Source organism: Anolis sagrei, chromosome 9 (genome assembly GCF_037176765.1).
Source record: "Anolis sagrei isolate rAnoSag1 chromosome 9, rAnoSag1.mat, whole genome shotgun sequence".
In the NCBI taxonomy this organism is placed as follows: domain Eukaryota; kingdom Metazoa; phylum Chordata; class Lepidosauria; order Squamata; family Dactyloidae; genus Anolis; species Anolis sagrei.
The window spans coordinates 24,452,726-24,467,631 of record NC_090029.1 but is presented as its reverse complement, the minus strand read 5'-3'; the positions used below and the strand labels follow the sequence as shown (position 1 = coordinate 24,467,631).

At 39.8% G+C, this 14,906-nt stretch overlaps 1 protein-coding gene across 2 annotated transcripts in view; it reads left to right on the top strand.

The window, feature by feature from the left end:
• The first annotated feature begins 11,609 nt into the window (after nucleotides 1–11,609).
• Nucleotides 11,610–14,906, top strand: part of MAP2K5 (mitogen-activated protein kinase kinase 5) — a 145,199-nt gene continuing 141,902 nt past the window's right edge. For both annotated transcript variants that reach the window (XM_067471382.1, XM_060755376.2), the window contains exon 1: nucleotides 11,610–11,983. In XM_067471382.1, coding sequence (XP_067327483.1) covers nucleotides 11,819–11,983 — 165 coding nt within the window. In that variant the 5' untranslated portion in view covers nucleotides 11,610–11,818. The remainder of the gene's footprint in view (nucleotides 11,984–14,906) is intronic.

Here is a 14,906-nt window from a genome sequence, read left to right as displayed (position 1 = left end):
TTGGGCCAAATCTCCCACACAGAACTCCCATGTGGGCCACAGCAACGCGTGGCAGAGGATGGCTAGTTAAATATAAATAGCTAACAATGAAACTCAAATAGCGAAAATCAAAACCACAAGGGAGTGGACACCTGCTAGATAAGGAGTGTTCTTCTAGCCTGAGATGTAGTGTTCATGGAGAGATCAGGCAGGTTTCTTTTGGAAGGAATAATTCTGCAAAATGGCTTGAGACAGATGGGTCTTCAAGGTGTTCCTGAACTGCAACTCCTGTCATTCCTTACCACTGCTGTGCAGACTAAGACTGATAGGAGTTGTAGTCCAGCACCTGGAGATGCAGCTCTGATTCGAAAGACAGTAGCAATTTCAAATTTTGGTCTGAGTTTCAAAGGAGAACCCATTATATTTTATTAGACACTGTCTTTTATATGGAATATGTTCTTTGTGAACACGCTGGGCAGTTTCTATCTGATACAAAAATAGGCTCAAGTGAGTTACACTGCGATTACATATAATTAGCAATTCTGCGTCGGCTTTGTGATATCTGAAAGTATTTGCTGGCTAGCTAATGAACATGGATTGTTTTAATTATATCCTGGTCAGAGCTGCATTTGCTTCATTCCTGCTTCCTTCAATATCAGCGAATGCAGTGTGGGATTTTAAAGGGGGGTCCGCATCCACCTCCCGGATCTTGGCCATCCTAATTTCCACTTGATAGGCATTGCATAGGCGTCTCTGAAATTAAGTATTGTGCTGTATGCAAGGGATGACCGCAATACACAATGACCCTTCAACTTTCAAGAAATGCGATCTGCTGCCCCATTCTCCTCTGAAACCCAATAGGAGTGGCCTTGTAGGTTTTCTTTAATTATCTCTTCCACCCGATACAAGGGCGATGCTTAAAGGAACGAGGGGCCTGACATTCTAAAGGCGGGGGACTTTGTTGTTAAGCACGATGAAACAAATGCCGATAAGTGAAACCTTAGTCTCAGCTTAGTTGATGGGTATCTATCTGCCTTCTTTCCCCCAGCATCCCCTTTTGAAACAGTAATGACTAGTGGGAGCATCTTAACCCAAGCAAGTACTTAGCCTGACACCTTACCCAGGTCAATAGTCTAAAGTATCAGAGTTAAACTGTGTTACTGTAAATTAATGGAAAATGTAACTGCGCTTTGCTGAAAGATCAATGTCCAATAAAGGCCACACAATCAAATCTTGTTGCAATGATTGAGGTCCTTAATTGCCTTTCAAAGACAAGGTGGTAATCAACATAGGTTAAACTGATCCTTTTTACTAGTTCAATTACATGCTAATGGCGAGTGCCAAGGCAGGATCTTTAACTACTTTTATGAATTAAAATCTTAGCCAACTAATGAAAAATTACTTAGGCGGCCCAATCAATAAAGGGAAAGTCTTCATTACGATACTTTGCTTTTAGACCTTTTGCGGGCTTGACAAAGTTTCCCCAATTGAGATTTCCCAACAATAAGAAACATTATTAATGGAAGCCCTATTCCATGGAGTATTGTTTGCTAATCCAAACGGCAGCAATTCGTTAAATGTTTGTGTGTTTGTGTTAACGGAAATGTCTTGCATGTATTCATGCCTATTAATGACAATATGTTGTGGTCTTAATGCTTGCATGAAGATTGATTCCTGTCTCACATGGGGACTTCTTTTAATTCCAGAACTAACTTTTTTTAAAGAGCAAACATATATTGCATAGGGTTTCTGAGAGTTTGGGGGCTGAATGGCCATGTTCCAGAAGCATTCTCTCCTGACATTTCACCCACATCTATGGCAGGCATCCTTAGAGCTTGTTAGGACTGTTGGAAACTAGGCAAGTGAGGAATATCCAGAGTTGGGGAAAGTACTCTTGCCTGTTTGAAGAAACCACGAAAATGAAAAAAAATCTGGCTACCAGTATTTAAAAAACTCTAAAATCAGGACAGTAAATAAAGAGCAACACTAAAAAAACAGGGGAATTCCAGGTAAGAATAAATCAGGGCCAACTAACACTTCCCAACAAAGGACCCCCAGGCAGCAATCAGCCAGGATTTGAAGCTACAAGGCCATTACATGCTAATCAAGGTGGCCAATTGCATTAGCTGAGAAGAGTTCTTTCTCCCACCCTGGACATTCCACAGATATATAAACCTCACTTGCCTAGTTTCCAGAAGACCTCACAACCCCTGAGGATGCCTGCCATAGATGTGGGCGAGACGTCAGGAGAGAATGCTTCTGGAACATGGCCAGACAGCTTGGAAAACTCACAGCAACCCAGTGATTCCGGCCATGAAAGCCTTCGACAACATATTTACTGCATATATTGGCCTGTTGTTCCATTTCAGCATTTGGAAAAGTACAAGCACCAATAAACTGCTAGCGTGTTCATAATAACAGAGGTTTGTTTTTTTAAATGAAATCAAGTTAAAATGTAGCTTGCCAAAACTGTTCATTAGATACTGAGGATAGTGTAAACTTCCAAAAATAGTTAGGCAAGAGATAGCAAAAATTGTCAAGGGATATAATGCAAAGTCTAATATTAAGATATCAGGGAGAACCCATCAGTATAACTAGAAACCAGGTTTATGATCCAGCTACAAAGGAAGTCGAGGAAGAAAGTGCAAAGGCAGGCTTACTGTTGAATATTTTTAAAAATAATGAAAACATGGTTTATATAACTTTGAAGTAAATGATAAAGACATTGAAATACTGAATGACTAAACCCCTTCCACAAAGCTGTATAAAATCCCACATCTGCTTTGAGCTGGGTTATATGGCAGTGTGGACTCAGATAATCCAGTTCAAAGCAGATATTGTGCATTATCTTCCTTTATATTCTGGGTTATATGGCTGTGTGGAAGAGCCCTTGGTTTAGTCATTATTAATTAGAATGGAACTAGAGTCAAGAAATCAGAAAACTGGGAGAACTATCATCTGTGAATGAACTAGACAACTTGAAGGGTAAAGAAGGTGAAGAAAACTGACAGGAGGAATTACCATATATGCTTGAATATAATCCAAGTTTTTCAGCCCTTTTTTCAGGCTGAAAAAGCCTCCCTCAGCTTATACTCAAGTCAAAGTTATTTATTATTTTTCTCTGTTATTATTATTATTACATTTACATTATTTTACTCTATTATTATGATTACATTTACATTATTTTATTAGACTTATTATTTTACTCTATTGTTATTATTACATTTACATTATTTTACTCTATTACTACATGTATTATTTAACTCTTATTATTATAAAGTTATTTATTATTTTTCTCTATTGTTATTACATTTATTATTTTACTCTATTTTTATTACAGTTATTATTTTAATCTATTGTTATTATTATATTTACATTATTTTACTCTATTACGACATGTATTATTTAACTCTTATTATTATAAAGTTATTTATTATTTTTCTCTGTTATTATTACATTTAATATTTTACTCTATTATTATATTATTACATTTATTATTTTTCTCTATTATTGTTATTACATTTATTATTTTCTCTATTATTTTATTACATTTATTATTTTAATCTAGTGTTATTACATTTACATTATTTTACTCTATTACTACATTTATTATTTAACTCTATTATTATTACATTTATTATATTGCTCTATTTATTATTAGTGTTATTACATTTATTATTTTACTCTATTATTACTGTTATGAATTTTCCATTATTTTACTCTATTATTTTTATTACATTTATTATTTTATTCTCTTTATTATTATTGGAAGGATACGTAAGTACATTTACACTGAAGAAGATTAGAATAATGATGCAATCAGAGTTGGACAGTTTTATCTGAAATTACACTTTTATGTAAATATCCAAAAAACATTTAACCTATTGATGCCTTAATTAATGTAATTTCATTGGTATCTATTTCTATTTTGAAATTTACCAGTAGCTGCTGCATTTCTCACCTTTGACTTATACTCGAATCAATACATTTCCCCAGTTTTTGGTGGTAAAATTAGTGCCTCAGCTTATATTCGGGTCGGCTTATACTCGAGTATATACTCAAGTATATATGAAATGTGATGCTGGATATGAGTTTTATGGATATTTATTGGCCCCTTCTACACTGCCATATAATCCAAACGATTAAAGCAGATAATTCATATTATCTGCTTTGAACTGGATTATATGAGTCTACACTGCTATATAATCCAGGTCAAAGCAGATAATCTGGATTTTATATGGCAGTGCAGATAGGACCATTAAGAGTTTTAAACTATTATCTTCCTCTTGAGGAAATCTGAACAGGTCAGGAACCCCTTCATTTCAGTGCTTATATGTTGTTTGCATTACAAACAAACAACAATTTTCAGTTCAACTTTACTTACTTGCATTGTGCAACCACCTGAAAAGTACTTGTGGTTGCAATAACAATAGGGGGAATTGATAAATCTATGGAATAAGCCCGGTAAGGAACATCATCGCAAAAGTTTGCCTTTTTCCATTATTACATGTCTCTTAATTGTTTGCATCCTTTTAAGCACAGTTTATGAAGCTCTGAGCGAGTTCATTACAAAAGCCTTCTTTCAGTAGAACTAATACTACTAATAATAACTGAACCCAACTGCAAAATGTGATGTAAAGCTCTTGTTAACTGTTGCTTTCTTGCCGGGCGAAAGGTAAAAATTATGAACACTATAAAAATCAACGTGCCTTAGTTAACTCAAATACATAAATCTATTTGAGTTCGTCTTTGAGGAAATGACATTAAGATATGGTCATTATGTGCCTCGTGATTCATGGGCCTTGTTACATACATGCTTTGTAATGTATGAATAATTTAGTAAGAAAAATCACAATAATTTTGTTGTTACTCAAAAATTTATAGGCTGGCGAAAACAATTACAGAGCCCCCCGAAGCCAGCAGAGGGTAGCTGAGGAACATGGACAGTGTTGCCCAATTTGTACCTTTCGTGCCGAACGCTTCCTGTAATGATGATTGCAGGGCATTGGGTGCTTAGCCGGCAAGAAAAGGTCAGAACTACCCTGATGTTGCAGCGGTTCAGGAATGAAAGTCAATGGATAAACAAGTTAATAGTTGGATTACACCACAGTCAAAGGTATTTTAAAAGAAAGGAGAAGATTTAAGGTGTTTTCTTTTAAGAGGAACAATCAAAGTTCTACTCAGATAGTCATATAGATCGTCATAGTGGGTTTCTATAGCTCCAATATGCATCCCATGCCATGCTTATTGTTACAGGCCCCATCTACACTGCAATTATAATGCAGATTGAATTGCATCATATGGTCAGTGTAGACTAAGGGCCTTCCACATAGCCATATAACCTGGAATATCAAGGCAGAAAATCCCACAATATCTGCTTTGAATGGGTGCCATTCCACACAGCCCCCATGCAGGAAATCCTTCATTATCTGAGTTAGGGCTCAGACAATCCAGTTCAAAGCAGATATTGTGGGATTTTCTGTCTTGATATTCTGGGATATAGGGCTGTGTGGAAGGGCCCTGGGTTATCTGAGTCCACGGTGCCATATTATTTATTTATTTATTTATTTATTTTTTGCATTTATTGACCGCCCCTCTCAGCCCGAGGGCGACTCGGGGCGGTGAACAGCAACAAAAAGGACAGTGTACAATAAATCTAGACAATACAAACCAGACAATACAACATGACATATACTTATGCTAAAAATCCGCTTCGTCAGGTCCTGGGGTCATAGCCAATTTCATACTCCTAGTCCATATATTCCACTTCAAAGCAGATAATGTGGGATTTTATTCAGCTTTGTAGGAGGGGCCTAAGGCTGGATCTACACTGCCATATACAATTCAATTCAAAGCAGATAATCTGGATTTTATTTGGCAGTGTAGATGGGGCCTCATATAATCCACTTCAATGCAGTTAAACTGCATGATATGGTTCCCAACCTTTTTATTTTACCAGGGACCACTCTAGGACCGAAGGGGTTATGAATCAGTTTTTGGTCAACTTTAGATTTGGATTGGTTATTTGGAGTGCTCATTTAGAAAATTGCATTGGATAGATCACATCAGGTCTAGTTTCTGATACAAAACAATATGCCATCCAGTAGTTGCCATCTGCTCAGCGGCAAAAAAACAAAAACATGTTTAGTTTTGAGGCAACTGTGTAGTAATGCTGAGGCTGCGGACCATATTTTCATTCTTGTGGACCACTGGTAGTCCACAGAGCACAGGTTGGGAACCACTGGTATACACTGATCATATAATGTAGTTCAATCTACATTATAATGTCAGTGTAGATGGGGCCATATAGGTTTCTTGAGCCATTTTCCAAATGAGGCCCCATCTACACTGCCATATATTATCCAGATTATCTGCTTTGAACTGGATTATATAGCAATGTAGACTCATAATCCAGTTCAGATTAGATAATGTGGATTATCTGATTTGATAATCTAGATTATATGGCAGTATAGAAGGGGCCTAAGAAGCACTGTTCTACCCAATGTTATTACTGACCGCATAGTCTGGGCATTCTGGGAGTTTCTGTGCAAAATTATAACCATCAGGCGGTCCTCAGCTGTAATGCTTGGCTTTTCAGACGTTTTGATCATCAGCTTCCCTACGCCTGGGACAACATGGGAGTTGGAGTCCAGGGGTACATCTGCTGTAGAACGAATGCAGTTTCACATCAATTTAACTGCCATGGCTCACAGCTATGGAATGATGGGAGTTGCAGTTCGACAAAGTCTTGCGCCTCTTCCACCAAAGAGTGTTTGCTGGTACCTAACCCAACTCTAACTCTTAGGATTCCCTAGCATTGAACCATGGCAGTTAAAGTGGTATCAAACTGCATTAATTCGACAGTGAGGGTGCACCTTAGGACATGCCTCCTTCATTCCCAAATCTGTGGAAGGGAATGCTGGAGCCTGGGTTGTCCTTTCCTGCACAGTGAAGAAACTCATTCTCACAAAACATGGTCATGATGTTGATATCGGTGGTTATTTACTTGTATTGTTGAAGGCTTTCATGCCCAGAATCACTGGGTTGTTGTAGGTTTTTTGGGCTATATGGCCATGTTCTAGAAGCATTCTCTCCTGACCTTTCACCTGCATCTATGGCAAGCATCCTCAGAGGTTGTGAGGTTAAAACTCTGAGGATGCTTGCCATAGATGCAGGCGAAATGTCAGGAAAGTATGCTTCCAGAACATGGCATATAGCCCGAAAACCTACAACAACCTAGTTATTTACTTATTTAAAACCCTGTGGGTCCTCAGCAACAATCCCTTGTTTAGCACATGTTATGATCCCAAAAATGCCCTGCCGGAGTCAAAATAGGTCATTTCTGTCCATACAAAACTATGTGTGTCTATCGACCGCGCTGCAACAGACAAGGTGAAGGACGAGCCTCATAATTGTATTCAACTTCATTCCATAAGAGGAGATCTACCAGCTGGATTTGATCTAATTCATAGAAGTCTTTTAACTCCCCTCATTAAAATTCTAGCTAGTTTGGGGTGTGTGCCCCCCTCCCCAAATTAATCTTTGAATGGCCATTAGTGGAGATAAATTATCTTCCTGTTCAATAACTTTATAATTTAAATGGATACAGAAGGAAACCTTAATAGTCTCATCTCGTGAATATTCCAGGAATAGTGACTGTCCGCACGGACCTCCGTTCCGTTGAAATGAACCGCTTGCGCAAAGTCCCCAAACACCTCTCAATGAAGATTCATTTTCTATTAAGTTGTAAAGAATAGGCGATCAAATCATTGCATTCCTATGGCCTCACTGTTTCCGTCCCCCCCTTTCCACCATATTGGTTTTTTTCCCTATAGGGAAAACCAATTCAACTTGCCAAATTTGCATAAATATTACAAAAGCTTTTTTCTTTTAGCCTGGCTATTCTTTGCTGCAGAGCCTTATCCCACTTTCTGAAGAGACAGCAGTAATCAAACTTCTACATTTTAATATGTTTTCCCTGCTTCTAAAACATGGCCAGGAGAGTCTTCGTTCTTTAGAACCGTACAAAAGGAGGTGGAAAAACAAAAGAGAAAAGCTTTGCAAAAAAAAAAAAAGCAATCCTCAAAAACCTTAAAACAATGGCTCTGGCATTGAGTTCGATTGCATGCTCAAGATCACTTAATGTCAGCGCGTTACCCCTTAAGACTTGTATTGATTAATTTATTCAAAGCGTGGTATCAGAGGAGTTGGGACACTCCATAAAGGTTAAACAGATGAGATGCATGCATTTCTTCTTCCATGAAGCACCAATTTGCCCTTTTAAACATGTCACTTGGATGGTTTAAGGCAAAAGGATGGTGAGCCATGTCACTACAATGCCAAATTTCGACTTGCATTTGACACCAAACCCCAAAGAAGCAGCTTCTCATTGCTTCTACTTCATCAACTAACTGTATTTATTATTATTATTTTATTTATTTATAATTCACATTTTTCCTCCAGGACTTACAAGATTAAACCTGAAACAGCTGAATGTTCAAATCATGCAATAGTTGAAATAAAATCTATCTATCTTCCTACCTAATAAAAGTAAAAATATGTATGTGTGTATATGGCTGGGGTGCCCACTTCCACAGACAGGCTCCCGCTTCTACAAACAGCTTCAACCCACAGTGCTGAGGAGCTACCAAAAATCCTCCTTCCATTGACATAATAATTGATTCTGTTTATTACCCACCTCTCCTGATGTTTCAGGGCAGGTTACAACAAAGTCATAAACATAAGGATATTAATAAAAATACCATAAATTACATAGATGAAAACACAAAATATAAACACGGGCACCAAACACAGATTTTTTATCATGTCAGAAGCAAGTTGAGAACATACTGCAAGTTGCTTCTGGTGTGAGAGAATGGGCTGTCTACAAAGATGTTGCCCAAGGGATGCCTAGATGTGTTACCATCCTACTGGGAGGCTTCTCTAATGTCCTCACTAGCTAGAGCTGACTGACGGGAACTCACCCAGTCTCACGGATTCAAACTGGCAACCTTCAGGTCAGCAGTCCAGCTGGCACAAGGGTTTAACCCAGTGGTTCTCAGATGTTTTGCCTTTCAACTCCCAGTCAGGAGTAACTTGTGAAACTGCAAGTAACTTCTGGTGTGAGAGAATTGGTTGTCTGCAAGGATATTGCCCTAGGGACGCCTAGATGTTTTACCATCTTGTGGGAGGCTTCTCTCATGTCTCCATATGCAACTGACTGATGTACTTTGGCCCCTTGAGATTCTGCTGGAAATAACTGTTCGGGACCTTGGACAGCTCACAATGTCTCCAGCAGAGGTCCACCACCATAAAACCTAGACAACCTAAAATCGGGCATTGATACTAATGGAACTCAAGAGATGAGTATGTAGAGCAGTGGTCCTCAACTTGTGGGTCCCCGGATGTTTTGGCCTTCAACTCCCAGAAATCCTAACAGCTGGTAAATTGGCTGGGATTTCTGGGAGTTGTAGGCCAAAACACCTGGGGACCCACAGGTTGAGAACCACTGGTAACCCATTGTGCCACTGAGGCTCCCTTGCCAAACACAGACCTGACATATAGTAGCCATAGAATGTGAATCAAAACGCAAAATTGAAAGTTTACTGGGTATACTCCATATCCTATACCATAAACTCTGTATAAACTTGATATTAATATTGAAATATAGCAATTAGAAGCAATTTAAGACAAAGGAAGACAAATGAAATGACAATTTAATACAGTGGTTCCCAACCCTTTTTTTTAAAACCAGGGACCACTTTGGCCAGGGATCACTCTCCAACATTAGTACCAAAAGGGTTATGAATCAGTTTTTGGTCAGCTTTAGATTCAGTTTGGTTATTTGGGGTGCTGTTTCGGAAAATTGCATTGAATAGACCACACCAGCTCTAGTTTCTGATATAGAACTTTTGCCATCCAGTAGTCACCATCTGCTTGCCCACAGAGCAGGCATGTAGCCAGGGGGAGGGGGCTCGGGGGGCTTAACCCCCCCCCCCCCCCCGAAATTCTCATGGTGGTTCGCGAAAAGGCCTTACTGGTGCATTACTTAAACTGTTATGTTTATTCATCTCATGATCTGATCACCATACTCAATATATCCCATATGCATGGGGGTATTGGGGTAATGATACAAAAGGTTTGCTAGGGTAGACCCTCTTTCACTCAGACTCAGCCCCCTCCCCCGAAACTCAGCCCCACTGAAAAAAATTAACCCCCCCCCCCCGAAACGAAATTCTGGCTACGGGCCTGCCACAGAGCACAAGACTCCTGACCTCACGATTGTGGGAAAAAGCAAAGTATGGATCATCAATGTTGCAATCCGAGGCGACAGCAAAATTGACGAGAAGCAACTGGAAAAGCAGACACGATATGAGGATTTAAAGATTGAACTGCAATTCTCTGGCACAAGCAAGTCAAGGTGGTCCCAGTGGTGATTGGCATACTGGGTGCAGGGCCTCAAGACCTTGGCCTGCACTCAAAAACAATCGGCACTGACAAAAGTAACATCTGTCAGCTGCAAAAGGCCACCCTACTGGGATCTGCACGCATTATTCGCCGATACATCACACAGTCCTAGACACTTGTGTCTGACATGTTATCCAATATAACAACCAGCATAGTGATCTTGTTTGTTGTGTAAGAATCTTGTTATGTTTCTAATAATAATAATAATAATAATAAGAAGAAGAAGAAGTAGTAGTCCTAGACACTTGGGAAGTGTTCGACTTGTGATTTTGTGATATGAAATCCAGCATATAGAGTTTGCTGTGGCATACTGTGTTTTTGTATCAGTAAAATAATCATAACAACAATAATAAAAGCTGACATGATATGAGGATTTAAAGATCAAACTGCAAAGACTCTGGCACAAGCCAGTCAAGGTGGTCCCAGTGGTGATCGGCACACTGGGTGCAGTGCCTCAAGACCTTGGCCTGCACTTAAACACAATCGTCGCTGACAAAATTACCATCTTCCAGCTGCAGAATTCCACCTTACTGGGATCTGCACGCATTATTCACCGATACATCACACAGTCCTAGGACACTTGGGAAGTGTCCAACGTGTGATCCAATACAACAGCCTGCAGAGTGATCTTGTCTGCTGTGGACTCATCTTGTTGTGTTTCAAATAATAATAATAATAATAATAATAATAATAATAATAATAATAATAATAATAATTAGTCCTAGATGCTTGCGAAGTGTTCGACTTGTGATTTTGTGATACGAAATCCAGCATATAGATCCCGTTTACTGTGACATATTGTGGTTTTGTGTCAGTACAATAATAATAATAATAATAATAATAATAATAATAATTGTATCCTAATGCTTTTATATCAAGCTGCTTTGAGTTCCCTTTGGGAAGACAAAGAAAGGTATGAATAATAATAATAATAATAATAATAATAATAATAATAACTCGAGCTATAGCAGGATGGCCTGCAAAGTAACAAAGTGTTGTCAGTTTGATAAACTTTCCCTGTGTTTTTATGACAGAACCAAATAGGAAATGAGATTGAGAATCCAGGAACAAGCTGAGGCCCTCCAGAGGTTTCGGACTACAACTCCCAGAAGCCCCAGCCAGCGTAAACGCTGGCTGGGGCTTCTGGGAGTTGTAGTCCGAAACCTCTGGAGGGCCTCAGTTTGGGAAAGGCTTTGAAGGGCCAGGAAGGCCTCAAAGGGGGTTCTTATTGTGAACGAAGGCGAAGAAGGCCTGCCTCCTCCTCCTCCTCCTTTCGGCCTCCTCCTCCTTCCTTCCTTCCTGCTCCAAGGCCGCCATGTGAGGAGGAGGAAGACAAGGCTGCCTGCTTCCCCTCCTTCTTCCCGGGCCGGGGATGCTCCTCCTGCCGGCTATGGAGCCTCCTGCCGCCTCCTCCTCCTCCGCGGCCTCCTCATCCCCGGCCTCGCTTGTCATCCGCATCCGGATCCCGGAGGAGGGCGGCGGCGCCGTGGACTGGAGCGTCCAGCCCGCCCCGCAGCTCCTCTTCAGGGACGTCCTGGTGAGGGAAGAAGGCAGGCCTCCATGGGAAAGAATTGGGGGGTATTAGGAGGGAAAGGTGTGGGGCATGAGGGGGGATATTTGGGGGATACAATATGGGGTATTTGGGGGGAAGGTTTGAGGGCATTTAAAGGAGGGGTTTGGGATATTTGGGGGATACAATATGGGGTATTTGGGGGATACAATATGGGGTATTTGGGGGATACAATATGGGGTATTTGGGGGATACAATATGGGGTATTTGGGGGGAAGGTTTGAGGGCATTTAAAGGAGGGGTTTGGGATATTTGGGGATACAATATGGGGTATTTGGGGGATACAATATGGGATATTTGGGGGATACAATATGGGGTATTTGGGGGATACAATATGGGTTATTTGGGGGATACAATATGGGGTATTTGGGGGGAAGATTTGAGAGCATTTAAAGGAGGGGTTTAGTATATTTGGGGGATACAATATGGGGTATTTGGGGAAAGGTTTGAGGGCATTTAAAGGGTTTTGGGATATTTGGGGGATACATTATGGGGTATTTGGGGGGAAAGTTTGAGGGTATTTCAAGGAGGGGTTTGGGATGTTTGGGATACAATATGGGGTATTTGGGGGAAGGTTTGAGGGCATTTAAAGGAGGGGTTTGGGGTATTTGGGGGATACAATATGGGGTATTTGGGGGAAAGGTTGGAAAGCCCTTGAAGGGAAGGTTGTGGGGCATTTAAAGGAAATGTTTGGAAGTATTTAGGGGACAATTTGGGAATTGATGTGAAATGTTTGGGGTATTATTTAGAGAGAATATTTTAGGGCATTTAAAGGAGGGCCTTGGAGGCTTTGGTGGTAAGTTTGGGGTATTTGAGGGAAAACGCTTGAGGTATTTGGGGGATACAATATGGGGTATTTAGGGGAAGGTTGGAAAGCTCTTGAGGGGAAGGTTGAGGGGCATTTGAAGGAAATGTTTGGAATTACTTAGGGGAAAAGTTGGAGGGGATTAATGGGAAAGGTGTGGGTATTTAATTGAGAATTTTGGAGGCATTGGGGGAAAGTTTGGGTTTTTAGTGGAAATGTTGGGGGACATTAATGGGAAAGGTTTGGAGAACTTAGGGGGAAAAGTTTTGGAGTGTTTAGGAAGTAGGATATAGCGTATTGGGGGTGGAAGGTTGGAAAGCATTTGAGATGAAAGTTGGGGGCTTCTGAGGGAAAGGTTGAAGGGGGTTTGAAGGAAAAGTTTGAGAATACTAAAGCGAAATATTGTGGGGAAGTTTGGGGTATTTAAGGAGGAAGGTTGGGGACATTTGAGGGAAAGGTTGGAGGGCATTTAGGGGAAATATTGGGGATAATTTGGGGACAAGGTTGGGGGCGCTAAGGGATATGTAAAGGGTATGTGTGTAGCATTTGGGGCGTATTTAGGGCTAAAGTTTGAGATACTTAGAAAGGATGATTTGGCGGTATTTAGAGGGAAAGGTTAGGGGCATTTGAGGGCAAAGTTTGAGTGGAATTTGGGGAGAAGTTTGGGTGGGTTTTTGAAGCATCCACTCCCCATGCCCCCTATGCCTTTTGGGGTCCCTCTGGCAGCCCCCAAACCTCATTGTCTTGTGTGCATCTGGGTGAGATGCTCACAAGGGAGAATCACTTCCTTGTTTATGTCTTCCTTCCCATGTAGCAAATTGTTATTGTTAGTGCATCCTTGGCCTCCTTTTTCCAGGAGTCCAAAATAGTCAATTGAGGTGACTGCTAGAGCGACACCTTTACTGTCTCAGAGCCCAGTGGACACAAACTTGGTTTCCTAAATAAAGTTAGTTTCAGTATTGTGTATGAAAAGAAGTCCCTGATGGCACAGTGGGTTAAACCGCTGAGCTGCTGAACTTGCTTACCAAATGGTTGCAGGTTCGAATCCGGGGAGCGGTGTGAGCTCCTGTTGTTAGCGCCAGCTTCTGCCAAACATGCAAATGTGAATAGATCAATAGGTACTGCTCTGGCAGGAATGTAATGACACTCCATGTAGTCATGTCGGCCACATGATCTTGGAGGTGTTTATGGACAATGCTGGCTCTTCGGCTTAGAAATAAAGATGAGCACCACTCCCCAGAGTTGGACACGACTGTCAGGGGAAAACCTTTACCTTTACATGTTGTGTATAGAATGACCTTGGGGTGATATGTATGAATTGTGCATGGAACATGAATGACTTGGGTCCCAACTCAAAAATATTTCATATTGTAGATACAAGTATTCCAAAAATCCTAAAAAGTCACAAAAACTTCTGGCCTTCATTTTGTGTAATGGAATCGCAACCTGTGTCATCCACTATGTTATATGAAATTACTTTATTATTATTATTATTAGTAGTAGTAGTAGTAGTAGTAGTAGTAATATCAGTAGTATCGTGATTTGTTTGGAATTATTTCTTCATTATCATTATCTTCTTGTTGTTATTTTTATTATTATTATTATTATTATTGTAGTAGTAGTAGTAGTGGTAGTAGTGGGTGCCGGTTTGTTAGCCGCCCTGAGTCCCTCTGCGGAGGTCGAGATAGGATGGGGTACAAATGTCCAAAATAAATAAATAATAAATAATTGTGTTGAATTATTTTATTATATTAATGTTGTTGTTATTAGTGGTAGTAGCATCAGTATCATAATTTGTATGGAATTATTTTATCATTATCACCCTTATCTTGTTGTTACTATTACTGTTGTTCTTATTACTGTTAGTAGTAGTATTATGACTTGTGTGGAATTATTTCATCTTATTAATAGTGTTATTATTAGTGGCAGTAATAAGTATCAGTATCATGATTTATGTGGAATTATTTCATCGTTATCATCTTGTTATTGTTATTATTATTATTCATATCAGTAGAATCATGATTTGTGTGAAATTATTTCATCATTATTATAATCATCATTGTGTTGTTGTTGTTATGATTTAAA